The 12647-nt window shown below is 34.4% G+C and overlaps 1 protein-coding gene across 2 annotated transcripts; it reads left to right on the top strand.

The window, feature by feature from the left end:
- Positions 1 to 7349: 7349 nt before the first annotated feature.
- Positions 7350 to 11599, top strand: LOC149380974 (CBL-interacting serine/threonine-protein kinase 3-like). Of its 2 annotated transcripts, none has more exons than XM_089630254.1 (15): positions 7350 to 7529; positions 8613 to 8862; positions 9005 to 9067; positions 9130 to 9201; positions 9295 to 9402; positions 9484 to 9564; positions 9818 to 9871; positions 9996 to 10121; positions 10213 to 10302; positions 10397 to 10519; positions 10608 to 10721; positions 10881 to 10994; positions 11096 to 11152; positions 11269 to 11343; positions 11445 to 11599. In XM_089630254.1, the coding sequence occupies exons 2-15, from the start codon at positions 8686 to 8688 to the stop codon at positions 11517 to 11519; spliced, it is 1329 nt and encodes a 442-aa protein (XP_089486380.1). In that variant the 5' UTR covers positions 7350 to 7529; positions 8613 to 8685; the 3' UTR covers positions 11520 to 11599. The 2 variants fall into 2 exon arrangements, with proteins under 2 accessions (XP_089486380.1, XP_089486381.1); XM_089630255.1 differs by lacking the exon at positions 7350 to 7529 and adding an exon at positions 7789 to 7973.
- The last annotated feature ends 1048 nt before the right edge of the window (positions 11600 to 12647 follow it).

The raw sequence follows: 12647 nt of genomic DNA, 5'->3' as shown, positions 1-12647 counted from the left end.
CTTCTGGTGTGACATCTTTCCTCCTGTGTGTAGAATTTATTTTAGGCAAGTTTCCAGCTTTGACAGATTGCTTCGCTGGAGACTTGATTAAGAGATATTGACTCGCTGCTGTCTTCATTGCAAGATATCTTCCTCGCTGCTGTCTTCATTATGTGATATTTGCCTCGCTGGTGACTTTACTATGTGATATTCGTTTGAGGCCGGGTAAGGAAACCCGAGATACTCTTCCAGGATTGTGAAGCTGCTATAAAAGCCATGCGCTCCCCCTTAGCAGCCTTGACGCTTTTGATAAAACACTTAGAGCTCTTAGACGTGCAAGACCGGCGAACTGGGAGGCTTTGTGTTTTGTTAATAACGGTGTATTCTCTCAAACACTATTCCACAAAGATTGAGTGTATGTAAGAGTTGGGTTTTGTGCTTGCGTGATTGAAGGTTCACGAACAGCTGAAGACTAAAGGTCATCCGAGCCACGCGGTTGCTCGAAGGGTGGAATTGAGACGGAGCTTAAATTCAGGGGGAGTCCCTGTCTAGGTGATCACTGGTGGTAATAGTCTCTAGGTTTTATTGATTTGTCGATTGTAATCAGATATAAACCTTGTGTGTACTATTGACTACAAGATAGTGAAATCCTTTCCACTGACAGAGTGCCCCCAGACGTAGGTGTGTTTCACCGAACTGGGTAACTATATCGTGTGTATTTTATTTACTGCACTGTTTGTTGTTTATCCATAATCTGTGTTCAAGCAAGTTGTCGGACACATTGTCAACACATTGTGTGCGACATCTTGTCTTTGCGACTAATCAAAATTTCACTCTAAACTATGGAATCATGTCTAATGTATGAATATATACCACATTAAGAGTATAAAGTATTATAGGTTTACATTTTTGGAGCATTGTGTGCCCTTGGATATGATCTAAGGGGTGAGATCAGCTCAAAAAATGAGCACTTTAAAAATTTGTGCACGTCGGGCATAGAGTATCCGCATCGCGTCTTTGTAGACGCGTCTGTTGCGTAAGTCCTAGAGATGAATTGCATCTCTCACGCGACGCGTTCCTGGTCAAACGCGTCGCGTGTAAGTTCAACTGTTGGTCGCGTCACGTGGAATGGTCAGCGGGACGCGTGGACTTCCTTGTTGAATTTTCTCCAGCTTTGACTTTTGATTTCCGAGGGCCATAACTTGCACCATTTTGCCTCCAATTCAGCTTTTTTCGTATCATAACATTCTCTCATTCTCTAATATCTAAAAAAAACACTAAAAATAACAAAAAAAAACTATTGAATATCTCAAGAACAAACTTTGATTCTCGTCTAAAAGATAATGACAAGTGTGAATGAATCGCACTTATCCATATGCAATAACCTAAGTGAACTATATGGGCTTTTAGCCTTTTAATAATGGGAAAATTACAGAAACAACGGATTTTAGTTGCTACATAACGAAAATAGCAGGATTTTTTAAAACCTTACGAAAATGGCAGATTTTACTTTTTTAGACCAAAATGCCCCTATTCAACACGCTCAATATATAAACCAGATCTACGAGCTGCAAAAAACGTGCCGAGCGCTGCGCCTCCACGTCAGAGCTCGAACGCTTGTAGGAGGCTGTCTTCGCCCTCGATGATACTCCTCTTCGTCCTCGACAATCAATTCCAATGTCTCGGTGGAATCGACGTGTGGTATCAGTATATTGTATACAAACCAAACCTACGATATACGAAAGCGCGTCAAACTCCCCGCCAATCTCCACACCGCCACGTCGGAGCTCAAACGCCCGTGTGAGGCTGTCTCCGCCGTCGCCGTGGCTCTGATGCTAATATTATATAATAATCACATTATTATCAGTATATTGTATACAATATCTCCGCTGTCGCCGTGGCTCCAACGCTAACTGTATACAATAATTACATAATCAATATATTATATACAATATATCTGTCGTTGCGTAGCTCTGGCTCTCGACGCTAATAATATACAATAATCACATTATCAGTATATTTAAAATCGACCATTTATAATTAAAATCCGTTGTTTTCGTAATGTAAAACGCACCCGTCGTTATTTAAAAACACGCTACTAGATATGTAATTTCCACTTTAAGGAGCTATTAGTATTGTAAAACTGAATGAGCGTCAAACAATTTTCCTTTTGTTTTTTATTTTAACTAAAATAATATGGGCTTATTTTTTGTGGACCTTCTTTTTAAGTGGGCCTATAACAAATGTTTAACTATGGTTAAGGGTGGGACGGGCCTGACTCAAACCCACAATAACGAAGAGGACCGCAGTGACCATGAATGGAAGAAATTTGTTGAGAGATTTATTTACCCATATCGCTAACTTTGTTTTTAGACGGGCCGTGAAGTACCGTTGAACAAAAAATGTACCGTTGGGGTGGAGTACCTCTCGAACAAACTTCCACAATGACGAATAGAATATTTCATTTGTCATGTTCTTCAAAATCTCGTCGTCATAAATTTATAGAACATGTAATCGCTTCAAATCAGGGAGATATGAACGTTTGAAGTTTTGAATAGAAGAAAAATATGAACTCTAGTGAGAGTGTGAGATTGAGATAGTTAACTAACGAGAGTGGTAAAGTAAAAATTGAAATTACATCATTGGTTTTTTAACGGGTATTCATAATTCAAAGAATTGGAAAGTAACGGAACATCGTTAGCTTACCGATTCCAACGTTTAATGAAAATATAAATTTCTATTAGCTAAAATTCGTATTCCAACTTCAACAGAAATGGTATTTCTGTTAAGGTTATCGGAAATAGCCCATTCTCTTAACTTCCAATAGGTAAAAAAAAAAAACTTTGAATAGGAAATGAAACGGATTAAAATGTTAAACTTTTTAAAACAAAGTGCTTATATGTAAAATAAGAAAATGAGTAAGAATTTATCAACAACGGCCTCGTTAAAACCTCTCCAAATAAACACAACTGGATAAATCTCGGTAGAGGAAAGAGTGCCCTTACATCTTTACTAAACGTAATTTAAGTAACATCTTTATTACAATATATTGTAAAAATGCAAGATATAAATAGTTTACAGTATAAATATAAACTATATATTAAAAATATAAGCTAAAAATTTATATTCTATATTATAAATATAATCTTTATATTAGAAATAAAAAGTATAACTTATAAAGACTTTGTGTCGACTTGAGACATGTTGAGAGAAGAATGGATTGATTTGTGAGAGAAATGAGTAGAATGAGGTAATATTTTTAATTATAAATAGTTGAGGACTAATTTTTTTGTTTTTTTTAAATTCAGCCCACCAACAGTACAAAACAACTCTATTTTGCAGACCGTTGGATCTCCAGCAGTTGGATATCCAACGCTCCATGCTTTATATTAAAAATTTAAAAAACAATAAATAATAAATGCATAATGGAAGGAAGTGGAAGGAAGCCTTCCAAACACTTCCTTTGGCTTCCGTGTCTATAATGGAAATGGAACTTCTAAACTACTAAGCCCACTTCCATGACTTCCAGTGGAAGAAAATTAAGTAACGGAACCGAAACTTCCATTATTTATAGCCTAAAAATTAGAAAATTTGAATACAAGTTGAGTTTTATTTTTATTTTGATATATTGGGTACAAAATAGTTGCCCTCAGATATCATGTAATCCTTGAACCTTTTTAAATATTTTTTGAAACGTTTGCTAAAATGAAATTTGTATGTTCCACGTGCCTTTGTTGGTTATATTTTTCTTTGTTAATTTATTCCCTTATAATTTGTTTTGAGTTGTTTAATATTTTTTAATTTAGCAAATAAAACAAGAAAAAAAAATTAATTTTTTTATTGTTGATTTATTTTGGGTACTTTTGAATTTACCAAAAAAACATTCAAAAAATAAATACTAAAAGATAAAATCATTCAAAAATGATCTATAAACTTCGAAAATATATAAATAAAAATTAAAAATACAAAAAATAGTTTTTAAAAAATGTGTAAAAAAGTTTTGAAAAAATTGAGAAAGTTTAAAAATCAATCAAAAAAATTCAAAAATCCGAAGATTTTCCACTTAAAAGATATTTTATTTTTGGGCTATTTTGTATAATAGCCCAATCAACCCACTAATATTAGGAGAATAACTGAAGTTCTCCTAAATTAAGGGAATAGTCCAACTAACTTAAACTGCCTAAATTACCCCCATGTACTTCCTCGCTCTCGTTTTCGTCTTCGCGCTCGCCATCGTCATCGAGTGGCTCTCCCACTGAAGCCTCCTCAACACGCGCTCCTCCGCCGCCGGCGCCTCCAACGCCTAGACGCTCCTCCATACGCTGCGCGTCGGCCTCGCCTACCTCGTTATGCTCGATGTCATGTCCTTTAACGACAGCGTCTTCCTCGTCGTCGTCGCCGGTCATGCCGTTGGGTTCGTGGTTTTTGGTAGTTGTCTTTTTCGGAGCGGCGATACCGAGAAATTCGTCTCTGATCTTCCGCTCATGAGCTGTTAAGTCCGTTACGACTCTATCTACCCTTGATCGATCGATTTGTTGAATTGTTGAGCTATTTTTTGGTTTCAATGCTAATTCGCGAATCAGTTAATTAATTAACTGACTGAATTGAGTTAGGTTAATTAATTAACTGATTGGTTAAATTAACAATTAGCTTATGTTATGATTTTTTTGTGAGTAAAGTTAATTTACTAACTGACTGAATTAGGAATTAGGTTAATTAATTGAATGCTTTGAATAGGAATTGACTTAAGTCCGATTTTTGTAAATTTTTTGTGAATTTTCAATCCAAACATTCAATTAATTAATTAACCTAACTCAATTCAGTCTGTTAATTAATTACCTGATTCGCGAAGGGTTTAATTGTCTGCTAAGAAAAAATGGGCTATTTCCTTAATTAAATGAAACTTGGGCTATTCCCCTGATAAGAAGTGTAAAATGGGCTAGTGATAACATTTTTTTTATGGATAAAAATATGATTATTCTTATATACAAAAAATAGGAAAATTTCCAATTTAAACGTTTGACTTTGCTAAATAGCGAACGTTTGATAAATCTTAAGTAAATAGCCGTAAATAATGACGTGGCCTTATATATGGAGGTGGTTATTTATCTAAGATTTATGTCTGTAAATACATGAAAATAACTATTTACCTAAGATTTATCAAACGTTGGTTATTTAGCAGTATCAACCGTTTAAATTGACTATTTTCTAATGGACCTTTTCCTTAAGTATGACCTCCTCACTACTTTTGAACCAAAATTCAATATGTCAAAATTAATCCAAAAGTATGACTTCTTTATATTTGTTGGTACAAAACTACCCTCAATGAAATATCATTTTTCTTTCATATTTCGTCTGTCTAGTTTATTTTCATAATTGTCAATAATCTACTTGATTTATTGACATTGTCGACATTACGATTTTTTTTGTTGTAACCTGAAAAATCTGAAGAAAAAAAAATATATTCAAGAAAACCAAACGAAAATCAACAACTACACATCCGAAATCAATCTTGTTTCGAGTCTCTCTCCATTTACTTGCGATGATTTAGGTTTTCTTGTCATGACTTTAACTTTAAAATTTGAGTTTTGGTGTTTTTTTCTCATTTGGGTGAAGAAGAAGAAGAAGAAGAAGAAGAAGAAAAAATCATGACAGAGAAGAAAAGGAATTGCCGTGGAGGCGAAGAGAGAGAGAGAGAGAGAGAGAGAGAGAGAGAGAGAGAGAGAGAGAGAGAGAGAGAGAGAGAGAGAGAGCGATTTATGTCCATATCAATGTGTTTTGGATGTACCTAATAATTTGGGAAATCTGAAGAAAAAAAAAATGGTTTTAAGAACCTGGAAATTCGTTTGAATATTTATTGACATTTTGTTTTTTTATTGACATCAATGTCAATAAATCTTCAAACGATTCTGTGAAATTCTTTGAAGTTTATTGACATCGATGTCAATAAATTTTCCGGATGTCAATAAATCTTCAAAGAATTTGGTTTGTTGAAGATTTATTGACATGCATAAAATTTATTGACATTGATGTCAATAAATCTTCAAACAATTTTTCAGAATCGTTTGAAGATTTATTGACATTCATGTCAATAAAAAGACAAAATGTCAATAAATCTTCAAACAAATATTCAAATTTCTCAAACCATTTTTTTTTTTTTGGTTTTTTTTTTTATTTTCTAAGTTTTTTTTTTTTAAATTCACATATCAAACGAAAATAATCTCTAACTTTGCTTCTGTGACTATTAAGTGAATAATAAAATTAAATACAAAAAAGATATTTTATTAAAAGTATTTTTGTACCAACACAACACATATGTAGAAGTCATATTTTTAGATTAATTTCGACTTATTAGATTTTTGTCGTAAAGTATTGAGTACGTCATAATTTAAGAATAATCTCTATTTGGCAAACCTATTTAAAGATAGCCATACAAACAGAATAAATAGTTTAATAATACTATGTAATCTTAACCGTAAATTTTGTGGACAAGTGTTGTTCGTAGAGCCGTCTCATGCTTTTCCACTTATTTTTCCCTTGAAAATAATATCTTATAAATTATCGATAATATAAATTTTTCATGCATATCTTATAAATTTTTCTATATAAAAAATCATTGGCATGAATATAAATATGACGAGTTAACCTTCTAGGCAATTCTTGAGAAAGAAAAATATCCACGTCACATTAAAAAAAGTATAAACAATCATACTTATATTATTAATTGTTTGCAAAGTTTAATGGCTTTGGGAAACTGATAATCAATAAATTATTGATGAACGTCTAATTAATAAAAACAAAACTCTTGCATTCGGAACTTAAATTGTACAGATGCAACATTTAACACAATTAAATGGCTCAAAAAATAAAATAAGAAGAAGATAAACATATTTAATTTGTCTTTTCCATGCTGAGTAAAACTTATTTCCACCAAAATTCTTATTAATTTGTTTGTTTTCGTACGCTGTTCAATGCTCTGATCCGAACCACAGGCCAATTCCACTTTTTCTACACCGCATTTGTAATTACTAAACTTTCATGGCAGCGAAAACGACATAAAAAAAATGTACACCCAGAAAAGAGAAGGGGATGCCGGAACTTTTAGAGTGTAACAATAAAAGCACTGACATCAGATAAAAGTATGGCCTTAATTTTGCTCAAAATACCACCTTTTCTCTCTCTCTCTCTCTCGTTTTCAGACGCAGACAGAAAAGAAAAAGAATAAAAAAAAATAGAAATCTCAATTACAGCGTGTAAAACTAAAAAGTGTAACACGACACAGATCAAAATACACACTATTTAATCGAATAATCGGTGGTGCCGAACAAACAAACCATCTTTGGGAGAAGTTTACAGTCAATACAAGTCAGTCTCTCTCTCTCTCTCTCTACAAAATTTAAGAGCAGGGAATAAATTGTAAACCACAACCTCCAAACGGTCTTCTCTTCAAGCTCTGTAAAATTGCTGTTGTAGTTCTTCATCTTCGTTTATCTCTGCCCCTTCAGAAGCTCAAAGGCCAACCAAATCTCCAGAACAGCAACACCAATCAAGTAGAGAATTATTATTATTATTAATTGATATTATTGCTGTTCATTTTCTTTCAGTGCCCAGTTGGCAACGTTTTTCTTCTTATCTATTTAGACTATTATCATCATCATTCAAGTATATCATATCATTTTGTTTCTCTACTTTACAATAATTGTTGTTCGCGAGTATAAATACGTGTGACGCCTATAGTCGAACTCGTATCGCTTTGACTGACTGGTTGTTGAATTTATGCACACATACACACCCAAAAAAAAAAAAAAAAAAAAAAAAAAAGACTAGCTGCTGAAATAATTTCTTTGATTCGGAGCTTCTACAACTTTTTTATTTTAATTTTTTTATATATAATAATTTCCTCGGACTCAGAATCAGACTGAGATTTTTCCTCCCTTTTTGGCTTCGCCGTCGCAAATTACTTATCTGGGCATCTTTCGATTTCTTCAATTTAGGTACTTGCAAGTTGTGTTTCAATTTTCGAAGGTTAAGAAAGAAAAGGGCTTTCATTTGTGTGTATGTGTGTGAATTATTACTATCATTATTATTGTTGTTGTACGAAAAATCTCCTTGGATTTCACTGATCGATTTAAAGTACGTATTGATTGGTTTGAGCCGAAAAGTCTTACGCATTTAAAATCATGGATATTGTTTATTCCTTTCTGCTCTGCTTATTTTATGAAGCAGCTTAACACGCGGTTTGTTGACAACTTGGTTTATTGGTAGCGTTTCATTTCAATATGCTTCACGTGGTAATTTTTTTTTAATCATTATATGTCTTTACATGCTTAGCTGCTTCATAAACTAATCGAAATGTCGCATTCATTCCCACTTGGATTAATTTATGTACATTGTTTGAATTAGTTTACTTGCTCAGTTGAAGCCTCAGTCTTGATTTTTCACTTGTATATATAATACAATCAATGCATGAGCCTTTCCTTTTTTAATCTATTTAACCCACTTGGAAAGTTGGTAGTTGGTTGAACACAATCTCTATCATATGCTGTTCGTTGCTTTTGAAGCATTGTAATGGGCACAATCTATATATAGGCTTATTCTCTCTCTCTCTCTCTCTCTCTGTGAGAGTGGTTTAGGTGTTGGTAGAGGTTTTTGGGGAGACAGCTGGCAGAGTGGAGGCAATCGGAGGCTTCGAGTAGTACTCCGAGGATGAGTCAGCATCATCACAAAGGCAAGCGCAGAGTCGGGAAATATGAACTGGGAAGGACGATCGGGGAAGGAACGTTTGCCAAAGTCAAGTTTGCGAGGAACTCCGAGACCGGAGAGCCTGTGGCTATCAAGATCCTCGACAAAGAGAAAGTCCTCAAGCACAAAATGGCTGAACTGGTCTCTCTCTCTCTCTTTTTTTTTTTTCTCTTTCTACAGTCACTTTACTCACAAACTTTATCAAATTTGGATCTAAATTTTCTGTCCTTGTCTTTTTGGGTGATGTTTTTGGCTCAACTCTTCGTGTTTTTTTTTTCTTCAGATTAAGCGAGAAGTAGCGACGATGAAGTTGATAAAGCATCCGAATGTTGTCCAGTTATACGAGGTCCCGTCTCTCTCTCTCTCTCTCTCTAAATCTGAAACTGAGGATCTTGTGTGATTTTTCAGGTGATGGGAAGCAAAACGAAGATATTTATCGTCTTGGAATTTGTTACCGGAGGAGAGCTTTTCGACAAAATTGTGAGTAGAATAGTACTAGTGGATGACCTCACATTGCTTGATTATCAAAACAAATAATAATAAAAAAGAAATTCAATTTTTTGTTTTTGAAAGGTGAACAATGGACGGATGAGAGAAGACGAAGCGCGTAGATATTTCCAACAACTCGTAAACGCAGTCGATTACTGTCATAGCAGAGGAGTCTATCACAGAGATCTGAAGGTACCAAAGTCTTTTTAACAACACATAGCAATCCAAATCGACAGGTTTAAACTCATGAATTTCTTCTCTTCTTTTGCACAGCCTGAAAACTTGCTGTTGGATTCCTGTGGACATCTCAAGGTTTCTGATTTCGGCCTGAGTGCACTATCTCAGCAAGTCCGGGTGAGATTTCATTTCAACACGTTTTTTTTTGCGGTCTTGACTTTATTGGCAACTATATTTTGCTAGTTGTACAAAGTTTCAATAAAAAGCCCTTTTTTTCTTCTTCTCAATTTTGAATGAAAGATGAGCCATTCATGAACTCAATTTATTTAAATAGTATCAGCGCTTCGGTTCCTGATTACTTATCGACTTGTTCTAAAAAAAATTATGCAAAATGCATTATCATTAACACTCAAAAAATTTAATTGATCAGGACGATGGGCTTCTTCACACTACTTGCGGAACTCCAAATTATGTTGCTCCCGAGGTAATGTCACGAAATCCCTCTTTTGTTCTCTCTCTCTCTCTCTCTCTCTCTGTTTTATATAATAAATTTCTATGGCGCGGTTGGATAATATTAATTATGCCACCGTGTTTATTTTTGTGAGCAGGTTCTTAATGACAAAGGGTACGAAGGCGCACCCGCAGACTTGTGGTCGTGTGGAGTGATTCTCTTTGTATTACTTGCAGGTTACTTGCCTTTCGATGACGCTAATCTTATCAACCTCTATAAAAAAGTGAGCATTCATTTCTATAATTATATATATATATAAACGATCCCTTTATCCTCGGCATGTTAAAATCCTGTTTATTTCTAACCATTTGCAGATATCGGCCGCCGAATTTACTTGTCCGCCTTGGTTGTCTTTTGGTGCAATGAAATTGATAGCTCGGATCTTAGAACCCAACCCCGAGAAAGTTAGTCTTCGACTTCTCCGAACATTATTTATTTATTTATTTTGGGAATTATTTTGCGGCTGTGGTAACTTATGGTTTGGGTTGGCTATGGCAGCGCATCACGATACCTGAGCTTCTTAAAGATGATTGGTTCAAGAAGGATTATAAGGCTCCGGTGTTCCACGAGAAAGAAGATACGAACTTGGATGATATAGAGGCCGTTTTCAAAGATTCGGAAGTATGTTTTTATTTTAAATATTAATTCTTTTAAATTCGATGTAATTGATGAGGAATTCTCTTAATGAATTATTGGGGTCTTGTAACAGGAGCACCACGTGACAGAGGAAAGAAAAGAAGAACAACCAACGGCTATGAACGCATTCGATTTGATTTCTATGTCCAAAGGGCTCAATCTCGGGAACTTGTTTGACGTCGAACAGGTTCGTTCACTCTTCTCTCTCTCTCTCTCTCTCTCTCTCTCTCTCTCTCTCTCTATAGCTTTTGATTCACCTGTATTTGGATTATTACATGTGGTGAAACTGGGAAAAAAAATATCAAGCTTCCTTTTTACTCACGAGTGACTTGTCGTTGAAATTCAGGGATTTAAGAGGGAAACAAGGTTCACGTCGAAATGCACGGCAAATGAAATCATTAACAAAATCGAAGAAGCTGCGAAGCCTCTTGGTTACGATGTACACAAGAAAAACTACAAGGTGCGAGGAAATTGCAAGGCCAAAGAACACCCACCCTTTACTTAAGATTACCATTTGAAAAATTGTATCGAAACTAACAGAGGTTGTCGTTTTTCCTTCAGCTGAGGCTCGAAAATGTTAAGGCGGGACGAAAGGGAAACCTTAATGTTTCAACTGAGGTACCTAATTCTCTCCTATATTTGGGCACTTTTTTTTTATAAATTTTTTTATTATATAGAATTACAGTTTCGGGGTTAACCATGTCAAAATGTTTTTGTTTTCTTTTACTAATCAGATATTCCAAGTTGCACCTTCACTTCATATGGTTCAAGTGAGGAAAGCAAAAGGAGACACATTGGAATTCCACAAGGTATTTGTAATTCCTTACAACTTCCTAACCATTAAATAAGTCATGCCAAGGACTCTAGTTCTTAATCAATTAATTGACTTGTTTATTTATTTGGTATGCAGTTTTATAAGACCCTATCAACCTCCCTTGATGACGTGGTTTGGAAAACGGAGGAAGACATGCAAGAAGCCAAGTGAAACTCTTGTAACAAAAGTGTGTGTATAATTTTTTTTTTCTTTTTTGGGGACATAAATGGATTTTGTTGCTTAATTCTTTCTTTCTTTCTTGTTTTTTTTTTCCTTTCATTTTTTGGGGTTATCATAGCAAATGGATTCCACAAAATGTTTTCCCATGTTATTGCAGTTGGAAAACATTGATGTCATAATCAATACCCAAATAAGTTGAGCCAAAAAATTTATGTGCTGGTACTTCAACTACTCAGCCGTTCACTCTCTACCTAACTAATAATTGTCACATGGCATATACTTTTTTTTAACTTCTTGAAAAGAAAATATTGCTAGTACATGAGAAAAGTTCTATGGTACATACGTGGATAAATTAAATCGTCACCAAATGTTAATGTCTTATTGTGGGTCATCTATTGTCACACTTGCTAAACAAAGCATTTATAATTTTATATACATCATTAGACACACACCAACTACTATACAATGCAAGTAGGTTTACGGAAAATGAGATGTATCTCATTTTAAACATTTTTATCATTCTCCCACTTCTCTTTCTTATATGTCTCTCTTATTCTCTCGCATCTAGTTCTCACTCCTCTGACGACCTATGTAAATCTTTGACGACCGCAGACGAACATGCACGGAATCAATTTTTATTTTATTTTAAACTATATCGTTGAAGAACAAATTAAATTTCATCGGAATTAATCAGGTTTAAGCGAGAGAGAGCGATTCCTTTTGGAGTCGATGTTGCTCCAAATAGGGTTGATGTTGCCCTTATTTAACTTCCAAAATTTTAAAACTCCGAAAAAGAGGAAAATCATTCCTATACGAAACAAATAAAACCAAGAAATATTAAAATTAATCCATTCTAAATGAGAAATTTCATTTTGTAGGCCTCAAAAGTGGAGAAATATCAAGACTAGACCCACTAATTGAAAAATATATAAATATGGACTTTTGACCCAAATTCTTATAAAAATGTCCTTTTAGCACATTTAACCTCTTTCTCTCATTCTCTTTCTAATTTCCTCATTTCCTCTATTCTCTCTCTATCTCTACTCTCAAATTCTCTCTCCATTTGATGAATTTCGCTGAAAAATGGATAAGTTCACTTATTTAATCATCTTTAATCGA

Source organism: Urtica dioica, chromosome 11 (genome assembly GCF_054948205.1).
Source record: "Urtica dioica subsp. dioica isolate 48M chromosome 11, U.dioica_male_clone48M_v1_H2, whole genome shotgun sequence".
NCBI lineage: Eukaryota > Viridiplantae > Streptophyta > Magnoliopsida > Rosales > Urticaceae > Urtica > Urtica dioica.
This window is presented reverse-complemented; position numbering and strand designations above follow the sequence as displayed.

Excerpts from the sequence above, each read along its gene's own strand:
- LOC149380974 (XM_089630254.1), top strand. The coding sequence starts at position 8,686 with ATGAGTCAGCATCATCACAAAGGCAAGCGCAGAGTCGGGAAATATGAA. Across the intron at positions 8,863-9,004 it reads AGCACAAAATGGCTGAACTG|ATTAAGCGAGAAGTAGCGAC; the intron begins GTCTCTCTCTCT and ends TTTTTTCTTCAG. Across the intron at positions 11,344-11,444 it reads ACACATTGGAATTCCACAAG|TTTTATAAGACCCTATCAAC; the intron begins GTATTTGTAATT and ends TTTGGTATGCAG.